Source organism: Salvelinus fontinalis, chromosome 32 (assembly GCF_029448725.1).
Source record: "Salvelinus fontinalis isolate EN_2023a chromosome 32, ASM2944872v1, whole genome shotgun sequence".
Classification (NCBI taxonomy): Eukaryota; Metazoa; Chordata; class Actinopteri; order Salmoniformes; family Salmonidae; genus Salvelinus; species Salvelinus fontinalis.
The window spans coordinates 38,406,118-38,422,304 of record NC_074696.1 but is presented as its reverse complement, the minus strand read 5'-3'; the positions used below and the strand labels follow the sequence as shown (position 1 = coordinate 38,422,304).

Genomic DNA, 16,187 nt, shown 5'->3' with positions numbered 1-16,187 from the left:
GCTTTATTAACCTAATTCACATCCACCAGGTGGCATTACAAACAGCAATTCCTGGTTGTTTGTTTGTGTACTTCATTTGGACACGTTCTTTCAACATGATTGGGACTAGGTGATGCTGACAGAGACCATTTTGAGTGACAGGTTTAGAGCTTGAAGCTTCGAAGGAAAGAAAGTGGCCAAAGTAAGTACATTGTTTAACCTCGTTTTAAAATAAAACATGTAATGGTGGCTTTACTTATAAACGCATCTTAGTTAACTAGAAGGTAAAACGGTTTCGCTCATTTTACATTTCTGGAAAATGTGTGTATGGTCACACAATTGGGGTAATCAAATTAGTTGTGGCGGATGCACAAGGCTGCTCGAATTATTATTTCATGATGCAGCTACAATGTAACAGGAAGCATCACATACATTGTCGCAATGAATGACATATTAACCGTGTAACTATTGCAGGTAGATATTACGTTGTAACTATGTTGTTGTTACACATTTTGGCAGGCGACCTACGTGCGCCGTCATTCCATTGCGCCGGAAAACGACAAACATCAGAAGGAGGCGTTGTCCTCCACCCAAATTTATGCAAACTGTCAACAACCCAATTGAATGTACTGTAATATCGTCGTGCAAAAGGAATTGTTGCATACTGCTACGCATTGAAGTCGAGATAGAAACATAGGTGGCAATACACCAACGTCCACGGTGAGCAAGGGATTTGTAGCATACGGTGCTCATTGGTAGCTAGCTAGTTACAGTAGCTAGCTTTTGTGCTAGCACTGTCTGCAACTAGTTACTGTAGCTAGCTAGTTAACTACTGTACTAGCTAGCAGCACTCAACTTGCTTTTAATTATAGTGAAACAAGTGAGCTGCATAACATGTGGAGAGCTAGCTATCTAATAATGTTTTACCTTGCACGCGACTAATAATGCATGTATTACTAGTTAGGATGTATTGAATTTATGTTGCATGACAATCAAATGTTTGCAAGCAGTCACGTGAGGAGTGAACGGAGGAATGGCATTCTTGATTGATAGATGCAATCTTGTCAACATGTAAATATAGATGTTAGTTATCCAGGCATGACAGATATATTCCACACCTTGCAGCTCCACAAAGCTGTAGTGTGAATAATATTTTACCTTCCACCAGTGACTGATAGCCAGGTCTTTTGACATTGTTTTCTAGGCAGCATTTGATTGAAAGCTTCTCTTCTTTTCTTCAGTGATGGAGACAGATGGGGACCAAAACCAGGGCTCTACCAATGGAACCACTCCATCGGGAGTGAACTCCCGCCCCTCTCCAATGAACTCCATGTCCCTGTACGAGAGACAGGCTGTGCAGGTCAGTAGTGTGGGTGTGCGTGTGCACAGTTGTGTATGCATATGAATGGGAATATTATGTATAGCCTATACCTTTTTCTGACATGGCAATCACAAATTGTACTCATAGTCACACAGGATCATCTGTAATCCTTGCCTGTAGCGTAGTTGTCTCATTATCACTGTGCAAGCTCTCGTATATCAACCTGTGGGTTATTGACAGTGCAATGTCATTACTCCCTCTCCCTGTTTTCTATCTTGTGCAACTGAAGGCCCTTCAGGCGCTGCAGAGGCAGCCCAACGCAGCGCAGTACTTCCAGCAGCTGATGCTGCAGCAACAGATCAACAGTGCCCAGCTACAAAACCTGGCTGCAGTACAACAGGTATAGAACCATCTTTATGAACCACACCTACAGTTGAAGTCGACAGTTTACATGCACTTAGGTTGGAGTTCTAAACTCATTTTTCAACCACTCCACAAATTTATTGTTAACAAACTATAGTTTTGGCAAGTCGGTTAGGACATCTACTTTGTGTATGACACAAGTAATTTTTCCAACAATTGTTTACAGTTTATTTCACTTATAATTCACTGTATCACAATTCCAGTGGGTCAGAATTTTACATACACTAAGTTGACTGTGCCTTTAAACATCTCGGAAAATTCCAGAAAATTATGTAATGGCTTTAGAAGCTTCTGATAGGCTAATTGACATCATTTGAGTCAATTGGGGGTGTACCTGTGGATGTATTTCAAGGCCTACCTTCAAACTCAGTGCCTCTTTGCTTGACATCATGAGAAAATCAAAATAAATCAGCCAAGACCTCAGAAAAATAATTGTAGACCTCCACAAGTCTGGTTCATTCCCAAACGCCTGAAGGTACCACGTTCATCTGTACAAACAATAGTATGCAAGTATAAACACCATGGGACCACGTAGCCGTCATACCGCTCAGGAAGGAGACGCGTTCTGTCTCCTATAGATGAACGTACTTTGGTGCGAAAAGTTCAAATCAATCCCAGAACAACAGCAAAGGACCTTGTGAAGATGCTTGAGGAAACGGGTACAAAAGTATCTATATCCACAGTGAAACGAGTCCTATATCGACATAACCTGAAAGGCTGCTCAGCAAGGAAGAAGCCACTGCTCCAAAACCGCCATAAAAAAGCCAGACTACAGTTTGCAACTGCACATGGGGACAAAGATCGTACTTTTTAGAGAAATGTCTTCTGGTCTGATGAAACAAAAATAGAACTGTTTGGCCATAATGATCATCGTTATGTTTGGAGGGAAAAAGGGGAGGCTTGCAAGCCGAAGAACACCATCCCAACCATGAAGCACGGGGGTGCCAGCATCATGTTGTGGGGCTGCTTTGCTGCAGGAAGGACTGGTGCACTTCACAAAATAGATGGCTTCATGAGGAAGGAAAATTATGTGGATATATTGAAGCAACATCTCAAGACATCAGTCAGGAAGTTAAAGCTTGGTCGCAAATGGGTCTTCCAATTGGGCAATGACCCCAAACATACTTCCAAAATTGTGTCAAAATGGCTTAAGGACAACAAAGTCAAGGTATTGGAGTGGCCATCACAAAGCCCTGACCTTAATCCCATAGAAAATTTGTGGGCAGATTTGAAAAAGTGTGTGCGAGCAAGGAGGCCTACAAACCTGACGCAGTTACACCAGCTCTGTCAGGAGGAATGGGCCAAAATTCACCCAACTTATTGTGGGAAGCTTGTGGAAGGCGACCTGAAACGTTTGACCCAAGTTAAACAATTTAAAGGCAATGCTACCAAATACTAATTGAGTGTATGTAAACTTCTGACCCACTGGGAATGTGATGAAATTTTTTTAAGCTGAAATAAATAATTATCTACTATTATTCTGACATTTCACATTTTTGAAATAAATTGGTGATCCTAACTAGCCTAGGACAGGGAATTCTTTCTAGAATTGAATGTCAGGAATTGTGAAAAACTGAGTTTAAATGTATTTGGCTATGGTGTATGTAAACGTCCGACTTCAACTGTATCAATAATGCATGCTCAGAATAGTGGACATTGGTGCTATTTTGACATGGTCAGGTTACGGTTGGTTTGCCGTTTTAAAAGGCAGAATGTTTAGGGTAGGGTGGCAGTACAATATGTTGAAACATCACCATGACGTTTGGGACAGTCTGTTTTTTCTGCTCTAAACTATGGCAATGGCTTTTTGCATTATTCCTTGTTGTCCCTGTTCTAGGCCACCTTTGCTGCCAGTCGCCAGTCCAGCTCTGCCACCAACAGCACCTCTCAGACCACCAGCACAACAGTCACATCTGTACGTTTACACATACATGCCTTTTTCAGAACTAGCACAGCACACAATCATTTTTATTAGATTTGATTTTACCTTTATTTAACTATTCAAGTCAGTTAAGAACAAATTATTATTTACAGTGACGGCCTACCCAAAGGCAGAAGGCCTCCTGCGGGGACGGGGGATTACAAATAAAAATATAGGACAAAACACATCCCAACAAGAGAGACACCACAACACCACATAAAGAGAACTAAGACAACAACATAGCATGGTAGCAACACCACATGACAACAACATGGTAGCAACACATCATGGCAGCAGCTTAACATGGTACAAACATTATTGGGTACAGACAACAGCACAAAGGCAAGAAGATAGAGACAACAATACATCACGCGACGCAGCCACAACTGTCAGTGAGAGTGTCCATGACTGAGTCTTTGAATGAAGAGATGGAGATAAAACTGTCCAGTTTGAGTGTTTTTAGCAGCTTGTTCCAGTCGCTAGCTGCAGCGAACTGAAAAGAGGAGCGACCCAGGGATGTGTGTGCTTTGTGGACATTTAACAGAATGTAACTGGCAGAACGGGTGTCATTGACACAAATACAGCTTCAAATAGGGAACTCCAGTGATATTTGCGTGAAACCATAATTTTCAGTTTGGACATCTGTGACATTTTATATATTTGAGTTACTGGCACTTCCATTGTTTAATTGTCTCCAAACTAGTCAATACAGTTTGCTTTGGTTGTTCTCAAATCCACTTTTTTTCTTTCCCCTTCAGGTGAACGTAACCACTTCTGGGGGAGGGGCCATAACCAGCACCCGCGCTATAGGCCCAGGCTCTTCCGGGACATCCACCATAAGCCAATCAGTGCTGCTGGGTGGGAGTGCAGCAGGACAGGGACAGATGTATCTGAGAGTGAGAACACATGTACCATTGCCTGATTCACACTATATGGCCGACCCGAACAAAACTTTGCTGGCTCAGATAGTTTCAGCACAGTTCCAATTCCATTACAGTGGATTCATAACCAGGTCAGCACAGTACAGCTTAGCTTGGTGTGGTACGGGCTTGGCTCAGGAGTGTGAGTATTGTATCTGCTTTTGTCATTTGTTTCCATGAAAGGACTGTTTGATTGACAGTCTCTTTTGTTGTACTGTAGGTGAACCGGTCTCTGAGGGCTCCCCTCTCCTCACAACTCATCTTTATGCCTGGTAGCACAGCAACCGCTGCAATGGCAACGGTCACCCAGCAGCCACAGACTCAGCAGCAGCAACAACAGGAAGTTACACCTACTTCCTCCAGCAACCAATCAGACAATGACCAGGTATGGATCAACTTTGTATTTGTGACTGAGAGCATTGGAGTGAGTCCTGCTTTAGTGATGTCATCTAGAATAGCTTCTTCCCAGATCTGTTGTTGCTGTCTTGCCAGTTCCTGTGGTCATTACAGCACAAACAGATCTGGGACCAGTAAAAATCTATACTTTTTGTGCAGTAAAACTACAGTATTATACTCTGAAATTGGTGAAACTCTTGCTTGTACTTCTCTTGCATCCCTCTCTCTGGCCTCTTCTTTCCATCAATCCTCATAAACTCATCTCCCCTTTCTCTCTGGGCCAGGTGCAGAACCTGGCTTTGCGATGTGTCGGCAGTCCCAAGGGGGTCGGGGTCAAGACTGAAACCCCAGAGAGGGGTGAAACAGGTGGGGAGTGAAATCGCAGCATACTTAGCTTTACATACTTAGCATACTTACTTACCTGTTAGTTATTCATTTCCCTCATTCTTTTCTAGCAACCTACTCCCTTATACAGTCATCTCACCAGCAGTTCAACCAGTCCACTCAGCAGTCTCCCACTAAACCAACCCAACTGCAACAGTCCCACATCAAGATTCCCACCTACATCCAGAGCTCCAATGCCAACCTCTCCTCTCTCAACCTCAAGACGGGCAACCACCACTCTAACACCCCCTCCTCACCCTCCACCTCTGTCCCACTCTCACAGCTCCTCCTTTCCGGACCCAACTTTGGCCGGGGCGGGGCTATCACCACGGTAAACTCCGCTGCCACGGCGACGCACATTCTGGTGCCGACCTCCAGTGCACCCACCCAGTCCCACAGTTACCAGATGGGTGCTGCCACCATCAAGCCCAATGTTAGTACTCAAACGCTGGTGGTTCAGCCTCTGCAGAAAAGCACTATTAACGACAAGGGAGGCCATGGGAACGGTCCCATTCCAATCCAGCCCAAAACTCAACAGGGTCTCCGTATGCCACTGCAACTGCCCTCTCGCAACCCACCTCCCATCCTCCCCGCGCCCCCCGCCAACAACCAGACTAGTGTCGCCCAGCCTCCGCCGCACATCCCAGTCCAGATAGTAGGGGCCAGGCCAAGCTCCATAGGAAACCCCCAGGCTTTGGCCTTGGTCCAGGCCCGGAACGCCTGTTCCCAGGACGGAGCTACCCTTCTAAATAGCTCCAGCAGCGCCAGCCTCCTCACCATGGTGGCCTCCATCGCATCCAGAGAGAGAGGGGGTATAGGCAAAGGGGTGGGTCTAAAGAGCCTTCAATCAGCCCAGGAAGCCCTCTCATTGGCCCACGTTTCTCACGTGCAAGCACAAGCCAATCAGAGCCCTGGGTTGAATCAAAATCAAAATTGCACCTTAGCCACCAGCATCTCCTCTCAGTCCCAGGCCGCCATCTCTCCTCCCACCCTCTCCCGTTCCTCCCTCACTCTACCCCTGCCGTTGGTTGAAGCGAGCAGTGCATCCACTGTAGTGGGTGCCAATGGAGAGTCTGTGTGTCCTCCGCCTCCCCAGGTGAGTTGTTCCTTACTGATAGCACTGATGACACTATAAATTACTGATGTTTCTAAACGACGTAGTAGTTGTCGATTCCATTTGTGAAATAATGACATTCCTCAAAGGGTAAGTCGATGAAGAGGAAATCCGAGTCAGACGCAGCCAATGAGGAAGATGGTCCCCCTCCTCCCCACCTTGTTCCTATGAGTGAACACTCCCCTGCTCTCTCCTCCTCCGCCATGGAAGCAGGTAAGGAGTCAGCTACGAATGTGCCCATTTGTCTTAAATACTTTGCCTTTCTCATTCCTCTCTTTTACGACCACTGGAAGGATAAGATTGCAGGGAGACCATTTTCCACCATAGCCCAGCCACCAACATGTCAAATTCCCTTTGATCCATACCTATACATGATTCCAAAAACCTCACGTTTGCATAGATTTAGACACTGTGGCCAGTCAGCCTTGCTCAAATTGTTCAAAAATAAATGATAAAATCCTTTCTCTCCCCTCAACCGTCTTTTCTTAAGGCCCTGGTCCACTTTCTCCCTCCCCCTCTCCCTCTCCTTCCCCTGCCCTCTCGGTGTCCCGTATGGGGGGTGGCCAGGGGGAGAGAGCCCCCCCTCCACAGGCTGTGGTCAAACCCCACGTCCTCACCCACCTCATAGAGGGCTTCGTCATCCAGGAGGGAGCTGAACCTTTCCCTGTATGTACATTTCACCTTAGAGTAGTTGTGGCTCTCATATACAATACAACATCCATTCATAACCTTTGGGGATATACAGTGCATTCGGAAAGTATTCAGACCTCTTGACTTTTTCTAAAAGGTATAAAATAAAATAAATGGCCTCATCAATCTACACAGAATACCCCATAATGACAAAGCGAAAACAGGTTTTTAGATTTTTTTTTGCAAATGTATAAAAAAATTAAAGCAGAAATACCTTATTTACATAAGTATTCAGACCCTTTGCTATGAGACTCGAAACTGAGCTCAGCTGCATCTTGTTTCCATTGGTCATCCTTGAGATGTTTCTACAACTTGATTGGTGTCCACCTGTGGTCAATTCAATTGATTGGACATGATTTGTAAAGTCACACACCTGTCTATATAAGGTCCCACAGTTGACAGTGCATGTTAAAGCAAAAACCAAGCCATAAGGTCGAAGGAATTGTCTGTAGATCTCGGAGACAGGATTGTGTCGAGGCACAGATCTGGGGAAGGGTACCAAAACATTTCTGCAGCATTGAAGGTCCCCAAGAACACAGTGGACTCTTCCTAGAGCTGGCCGCCCGGCCAAACTGAGCAATCGGGGGAGAAGGGCCTTGGTCAGGGAGGTGACCAAGAACCCGATGGTCACTCTGACAGAGCTCCAGAGTTCCTCTGTGGCGATGGGAGAACCTTCCAGAAGGACAATCATCTATGCAGAAATCAGGCCTTTATGGTAGAGTGGCCAGGCTGAAGCCACTCCTCAGTAAAAGGCACAGCCCGCTTGGAGTTTGTCAAAAGGCACCTAAAGGACTCTGGTCTGATGAAACCAAGATTGAACTCTTTGGCCTGAATGCCAAGCGTCACGTCTGGAGGAAACCTAGCACCATCCTTACAGTAAAGCATGGTGGTGGCTGAATACTTATGTAAATGTAATATTTCCGTTTTGTATTTTTTATAAATTTGCAAAAATCTAAAAACATGTTTTTGCTTTGTCATTATGGGGTATTGTGTGTAGATCAGTGGTGTAAAGTGCTTAAGTAAAAATACTTCAAAAGTACTACTTAAGTAGTTTTTTGGGGTATCTGTACTTACCTTTACTATTTATATTTTTGACAACTTTTACATTTACTTCACTACATTCCTGAAGAAAATAAGGTACTTTTTACTCCATACATTTCACCTGACACCCAAAAGTACTCGTTACATTTTGAATGCTTAGCAGGACAGGAAAATGGTCAAATTCACCCACTTATCAAGACAGCACTCCCTTCTGCCTCTGATCTGGCGGGCTCACTTGTCACGTTCCTGACCTGTTTTCTGTTGTTTTGTATGTGTTTAGTTGGTCAGGACGTGAGCTGGGTGGGAATTCTATGTTGTGTGTCTAGTTTGTCTGTTTCTATGTCAGCCTAGTGTGGGTTCTCAATCAGAGACAGATGGTAGTCGTTGTCTCTGATTGAGACTCATATATAGGAGGCTTGTTTTGTGTTGGGATTTTGTGGGTGTTTGTTACCTGTCTCTGTGTTTGTGTTCTGCACCAGATAGGTCTGTATCGGTTTTGCACATTTGTTATTTTGTATGTTGTTTGTAGTGTTTCACTTGTGATTATATTAAACATGTTTAACACTAGCCGCGCTGCACTTTGGTCCTCTCCTTCACCCCTGGAAGAAAACCTTTACATCACTAAACACAAATGCATCTTTTATAAATGATGTCTGAGTGTTGGAGCCCCTGGCTATCCATACATTTAAAAAACAAGAAAATGGTGCCACCTGCTTTACTTAATAGAAGGAATAGGAAATTATTTATACTTTTACTTTTGATACTTAAGTATATTTTAGCAATTACATTTACTTTTGATACTTAAGTATATTTATAACCAAATACTTTTTGACTTTTACTCAAGTAGTATTTTACTGGGTGACCTTCACTTTTACTGGAGTCATTTTCTATTAAGGTATCTATACTTTTACTCAAGTATGACAATTGGGTACTTTTTCCACCACTGGTGTAGATTGACGAGGAACAAACGTTTTAATCCATTTTAGACTAAGGCTGTAATGTTACAAAATGTAGAAAATTTCAAGGGGTCTGAATACTTTCTGAATGCGCTGTACTGATGTAAATAATGACATGTACTGTAGATCAAAGCAATATTATCAATAATTCCCTTTAATCAGTAATCTTGTACACGACACATTTTGTTCCTGTATTTTGATTGACAGGTGAGTGGGCCAGTGAAAGAGCCAGCTGGAGAAGATTTGGCCATGGACAATCCAGACGCCAGTCAGCCTGAGACTGTGAATACAGCTACAGGTTAGGCTCAGACCATAGTCCAAGTCACGTTTCCATCAATGCCACTGGTTTGACTACAAACTAGAATTCATGTAGTTCTTTAAACCCCCCTTTTCCTGTTCTCTCTTCCCAGTGCTGAAGTGTGAGTACTGCAAAAGCTTCGCCCCAGCGAGACAGTTTAGAGGGACCAAGCGCTTCTGCTCCTTGACCTGTTCCAAGAGGTACAGTCATAATATAGTACAAAGTCACTGCAGTCTTCTGTGTCTACTATACTGGGGGAAAAAATCTACGCAACATGTAATGTGTTGGTCCCATGTTTCATGAGCTGAAATAAAAGATCCCAGAAATGTTTCATACTCACAAAAAGCTTATTTCTCTCAAATTTTGGGCACAAATTTGTTTACATCCCTGTTAGTGAGCATTTCTCCTTTGCCAAGATAATCCACCCACCTGACAGGTGTGGCATATCAAGACACTGATTAAACAGCATGATCATTACACAGGTGCATCTTGTGCTGAGAACAATTAAAGGTCACTCTTTAATGTGGAGTTTTGTCACACACCACAATGCCACAGCTGTCAAAATGTTGAGGGAGCTGCGTAATTGTTATGCTGACTGCAGGAATGTCCACCAGAGCTGTTGCCAGAGAATTGAATGTTCATTTCTTTACCATAAGCCGCCTCCAACGTCGTTTTAGAGAATTTGGCAGTACGTCTAACCGGCCTCTCAACTGCAGACCAAGTGTAACAAAGCCAGCCCAGGACCTCCACATCCGTCTTCTTTTCCTGCGGGATCATCTTAGACCAATCTCCTGGACAGCTGCTGAAACTGAGGAGTATTTATGTCTGTAATAATGCCCTTTTGTGGAGAAAAACCCGTTCTGATTGGCTGGGCCTGATGTCCGCAGTGGGTAGGCCTGGCTCCCAAGTGGGTGGGCCTATGCCCTCCCAGGCCCACCCATGGCTGCGCCCCTGCCCAGTCATGTGAAATCCATAGATTAGGGCCTAATGAATGTATTTCAATTGACTGATTTCCTTATATGAATTGTAACTCAGTAAAATTGTTGCATGTTGTGTTTATAGTTTTGTTCAGTATATATGTCAGTATACATTGAGTGTACAAAACATTAGGAACACCTTACTAATATTGAGTTGCACCCCCTTTTGCCCTCAGAACAGTCTCAATTCGCCGGGGCATGGACTCTACAAGGTGTCGAAAGTGTTCCACAGGGATACTGGCCCGTGTTGACTCAAATGCTTCCCACAGTTGTGTCAAATTGTCTGGATGTCGTTTGGTTGGTGGACCATTCTTGATACACACGGGAAACTGTTGAGTGTGAGAAACCCAGCAGCGTTACAGTTCTTGACACACTCAAACTGGTGCGCCTGGCACCTACTACCATACCCAGTTCAAAGGCACTTAAATCTTTTGTCTTGCCAATTCACCTTCTGAATGGCACACATACACAATCCATGTCTCAGTTGTCTCAAGACTTCAAGATCATTCAATAAGGGATCATAGCTTTCACCTGGATTCACCTGGTCAATCTGTGTCATGGAAAGAGCAGGTGTTCTTAATGTTTTGAACACTCAGTGTATGCCTGCTATATGTCTCCCTGTTGCTCTAGGTATAACGTGAGCTGCAGCCAGCACTTCCGCCTGCGACAGGGGCTTCACCTCACCCACTCTGACGAGGACGGAGTCCTGAGGAGGAGGGTACCCCACAGGACCAGCTCCGAGATCGCCAGTGCCAAAATAGCCGGGAGACCCTTACCAGTCAAGGTAATGGTCAGTTCATCATTGATAGTTGTACACTTGTTTTTGAGCTGGCATGGATGACTGAAGAGCAATATTCCCTCCAATTTTTTGTGAAAATTCTCTGCATTTTTCTGCTCGCGTTTACTGTGAACACTGAGGCTGTACCCGCTTTAAGTTAGTTTTAACAGGTTACAATGGAGAAAATGCATCCCATAACATTTTAACATGGAAATAGCTGTTTTATCATTCAGCCTATAGTAGCAGCCAAAGTATAGTGTTCAATGTAGGCCTACAATCCATGAGACTTTATAAAAAAACATGCAAGGCTTGACATTAACCTGTTTATCCACTTGTCCTTGAGACAAGAAGGTGACTGAAAATGCTGTTGTGTGTTTGATGCAAAAAACACTTTACAAAATAAAATGCATTATTATTATCATACCATTATTACAGAGAATCAGACAAATTATGCTACCCTCTGCCTATTGGCTACTTAGCTTATTCAAGCCTGTCTCAAAATACAACACTGCCCCTTTAAGACAAAAAAAAAGCTCATTACCTGACTCGCTTTTCAAAGATGCCTAGAAATGTACACGTTTTGTGCTCTTGTAAGAAGCAACCACTCCCCTATTGCTGACTACAAATGATCTGTAACTGGGCTAACGACTCACTAACTAGCAAAGGATATGAACATGCATGGCTACATGTGCTTTGATCAAGCTCATCTACTCACAACCGCTCATGCTGTAAACACAGTCCAGTTCAAAGTAAGTGGCACAGGTCCATATATGGCAATGGTCTATTTTCATATAGGCCTACTGCAGCTCTGATTGTTTATGCCTTACCGGTCTGTGTACAGTACGGACTGAGTAGTGCGTGTCAATGCAATAGACTCCTACTCAGATGCGTTATGCCTACAACAAATATCTTGCGTAGTTGGTTTTGTTTCGGTATGTTGCATTGAAAGTGCCTAATGTTGCGTTAACGCGATCACAATTGCCACAGTAAAGGGAAACATTGATAGTGTTAACAGGGAAAACTAGAACAGTGGTCACCAACATTTTCTGAGTAAGATTACTTTCTGAGTCAAAATGCAAGCCGAGATCTACTACTCAGATTTTTTTTTACATGACTTGAAAAACATAAGCCTATGCAACATGAACATATTAAAAACAGTTCTGTATCAATGAGGTTTGTGCAGTAAGCTATAGGCCCAATACATTATCACCGCATATTGGCTTTGCTTGAATTGCCCTGCCAATGCATTGTTGTTCAAAATTTGAGGTAGGCTATATGATCACACCGGTAATAGATCTGTTGTTGTATTACTTGTGATGCACAGCTGAGTGAGCACACATTTAAATCATTCGCTTTTTATTTTTATTTTACTGGGCTGATGGTCAGTCTCAGCGGAGGGAGAGAGCAGCAGACTGAGGGTCCGCCTCTCAAAATCCCTCCGCTCTCCCTTTCCTCCACTGACACGGTCTTCCAGCTGATGGCCTCATGCACACATTCATGTTGTTACTCCTATGAATAGAAGAAAGTGAAATATTCCTCGATATTAAAAAAGACCCAAGCCGCTAATAATAACAACAACACAAGCCTATAGATACACTTTCCTACTCGTTCATTACTGCTGCAGTGCTTGTTGTAGCGCTGAGTGGAAATAGGAAGAACTTGCATTTTATGGCTTATTAATTAAAGTGTTGAATACAAAGTGTTGACAGAGCTGAGTAAGAACTTAAACATGAATTCAGTCATAATAACAGCAGACACGGTCTTCTGAGCCATACCTTTTGGCCAGCGGTAGGCCTATGGTGCACTTGATTTTCTCTCTGAGCCCGCTGGGAAGGCAGAGTTTGTAACTTCAGACACATGAAATGGTTCCAAATGGCAACAGTTGGCCTACCCGGCGCGCAAGGCAGCAGAATCGGGTGCACCTACTGCCAACAACCCGAGACTAGTTAAGAAAAATAGGAACACATGTCTTTATCATTGGGTTCTTTACAGAAAAGTTTGACGATCGACTAGGAATGCCTTGGAGATTGACCAGTCGATTGCGACAAGTTGGTGACCACTGCTCTAGAAAGGTTAATCTCGTGCTTCTCTCTGTGGGCTGATATTTCTGCGTGGCAGGGGAGGCACAGTTTAGGGGGAACAGTGCTGAAGAGACATGGCCATCCAGTGACTACCTTGTTGCACAAACACCTCTCATACACTTCTGGTTCATTGTCTACAGTGCCGCTCCGAGTCCAGCCGTTCGGATGACGTCTCCAGTTGCGAGGAGGAAGAGGATGACCCCATGTCCTTCTCCCCGGCCTCCTCCTCTTCCTGCCACCAGCCTCCCCCCACACTCCGATTGGAGGGCTCGGCGGCGCCCCACTTCCTGCCCGGCAGCCCTGCCCAGTGGAGTGTGGAGGAAGTGTCTCAGTTCATATCATCTCTGCAAGGTTGGTACCACAGAGATGAGCTATATACTGTAGACACCATTGGTTGATACAGTTCAGAAGGACATGCGTTGTCATGCAACAACACACAAATGCTACTCTTTTTGTGACTTTTGAAATATTTAAAACAGTTATCGTACCTGTTTTTTTGTGTTTTTTTAAATCCCAGTGTTATTCTATGATAATTCGATTGCTATTGTATTTTCACCATTGTAAATGCTATTCATGTTATTGTCTTGCTTACCGTCTCCCCCCTTTCTCTCTCTCTCTCTCTCTCTCTCTCTCTCTCTCTCTCTCTCTCTCTCTCTCTCTCTCTCTCTCTCTCTCACCCTCTCTTACTCCCAACCTCCCTCTTTTTCTCTGTCTCTCCTCCTCTTCTCCTCTCGCAGACTGTGAGGAGCTGGCAGCCCATTTCCTGTCCCAGGAGATTGATGGACAGGCTCTGCTGCTGCTCAGAGAGGAGCATCTCATGTCCACCATGAACATCAAGCTCGGTCCCGCCCTCAAGATCTGTGCCCACATCAACAACCTGAAAGACTGAGAGAAGGATGAAAGGAGCAAAGGAGGGATTCTGAAATACTCCCCCCAAAATAAAAGGAGAGAAAGAAGGGATGGAGAAAGAGAGAGAAGATGTGACAATATGGCCATTGAAAGACTTTTTAGCTGTGTTAAGTGTTAATTTTATTATACACTAGTTGTATAAAAGTATGTGGACATCACTTCAAATTTAGTTGATTTGGCTATTTCAGCCACACCTGTTGCTGACAGGTGTATAAAATCGAGTACACAGCCATGCAATCTCCATAAACTAACATTGTCAGTGGAATGGCCTCACTGAAGAGCTCAGTGACTTTCAACATGGCATAGGATGCCACCTTTCCAACAAGTCAGTTTGTCAAATTTCTGCCCTGCTAGAGCTGCCCCTGTTTCAGCATGACAATGCCCTTGCACAAAGCAAGGTCCATACAGAAATGGTTTGTCGAGATCGGTGTGGAAGAACTTGACTGGCCTGCAAAGAGCTCTGACCTCAACCCCATCGAAAACCTTTGGGATGAATTGGAATGCCGACTGCGAGCCAGGCCTAATCACCCAACATCAGTGCCCGACCTCACTAATGCTCTTGTAGCTGAATGGAAGCAAGTCCCAGCAGCAATGTTCCAACATCTAGTGGAAATTCTTCCTTGAAGACTTGAGGCTGTTATAGCAGCAAAGGGAGGACCAACTCCATATTAATGCCCATGATTTTGGAATGAGATGTTTGACAAGCAGTGTCCGCATACTTTTGTCAGTGTAGTGTATTTTGTCAAAACAAACATAGAATGAAAGTGGAAAAGATGAGGCTTCTACCCACAAGACGTGGACCTTCAATGTAGAGTATTATGTTACATTATGTGAGTGAGTGAGCAAACCCTATATATGTGTGTAATGTTTGCCTATATATTTAAATATACCTTTGTTGGCTGGACTGCCTTTGTTTACGCTGTAGAGAATCATTGCGTTATCTCTGTGCAAATTGTGGCCTTTTTTAAGTAGTTTCAGCGAGCTAAAATAGAACTAGAACGGAGTCGTCCGTAAAAAAATCAATAACGTGTTTCACATCATTCCTTATTTTTACGAGTCGTTATGTATGGTAAGGTCATGTAAAGCAATGGACCATTGCCTTTGTCCAACCATTACTGGGGAGTAGCAAATATATTGGCCTAAGGATCCTTGACAAATAGAGGGTGACATTTTCTGTTTGCTGAAGTTAGAAAAAAATGTACAATTGGTGCACAGGATTTATATTTAAAAAAACGTCCTTTTTACAATGTACGTGAGGTGGCAGCAATAATCTATGAGGATTTGAAGTACTGGTACACCTGATCCAAGTTATACCGTCCCATTGGCTACTGTAGTTTTCCAAACGTGTTTCAGATTCTATGCCCTCCTGTCTATTTGAAATGTTTGTGTTTTTGTCAAATCTTTGCAGTTTTACACACAGCATGAGCTATTTACAGTAGTGGACAGAACATGTCACCAAGGTCGTGTTCATTAGGCATCAAACGGACAAAAACTGACTGAAACAGGGAGGGACTGGCACAGCCAGAAGAGGACTGGCCACCCCTCATAGCCTGGTTCCTCTCTAGGTTTCTTCCTAGGTTTTGGCCTTTCTAGGGAGTTTTTCCTAGCCACCATGCTTCTACACCTGCATTACTTGCTGTTTGGGGTTTTAGGCTGGGTTTCTGTACAGCACTTTGAGATATCAGCTGATGTAAGAAGGGCTATATAAATACATTTGATTTGATTTGACGACCTGGACTTGTCCAATAAGAAACACTAATGTTCTCGCTGCTTGCCCTAATGAACATGACCCTGGATTGTGGTCTTCCTCATAGCTTTCCTCATAACTTCTACCTATCCAAGGCTTTTGTTACAGAAGCAGTGACTGTGGCTATTATGAATAATCAATCATCTTATGATTAGGTGCTCTGCTAATTGTGTTTTTACGTTTTAAGCTTGGAGAAGGCGAGGTCAATATCATGCAAAAAAATAAACAAACTACTAGGACAACATGGAGGAG

At 43.8% G+C, this 16,187-nt stretch overlaps 1 protein-coding gene across 2 annotated transcripts; it reads left to right on the top strand.

Moving 5' to 3' along the window:
- The first annotated feature begins 70 nt into the window (after positions 1 to 70).
- On the top strand, positions 71 to 16,179 carry LOC129831278 (polyhomeotic-like protein 1). 2 transcript variants are annotated; one of them, XM_055894523.1, is made up of 15 exons: positions 71 to 181; positions 1,221 to 1,339; positions 1,590 to 1,700; positions 3,561 to 3,638; positions 4,403 to 4,540; positions 4,785 to 4,949; positions 5,245 to 5,326; positions 5,416 to 6,440; positions 6,548 to 6,671; positions 6,949 to 7,124; positions 9,353 to 9,443; positions 9,556 to 9,643; positions 11,051 to 11,204; positions 13,420 to 13,630; positions 14,017 to 16,179. In XM_055894523.1, coding segments are annotated over exons 1-15 (2,715 nt in total). In that variant the 5' UTR covers positions 71 to 180; the 3' UTR covers positions 14,169 to 16,179. The 2 variants fall into 2 exon arrangements, with proteins under 2 accessions (XP_055750498.1, XP_055750499.1); XM_055894524.1 differs by lacking the exon at positions 71 to 181 and adding an exon at positions 522 to 699.
- The last annotated feature ends 8 nt before the right edge of the window (positions 16,180 to 16,187 follow it).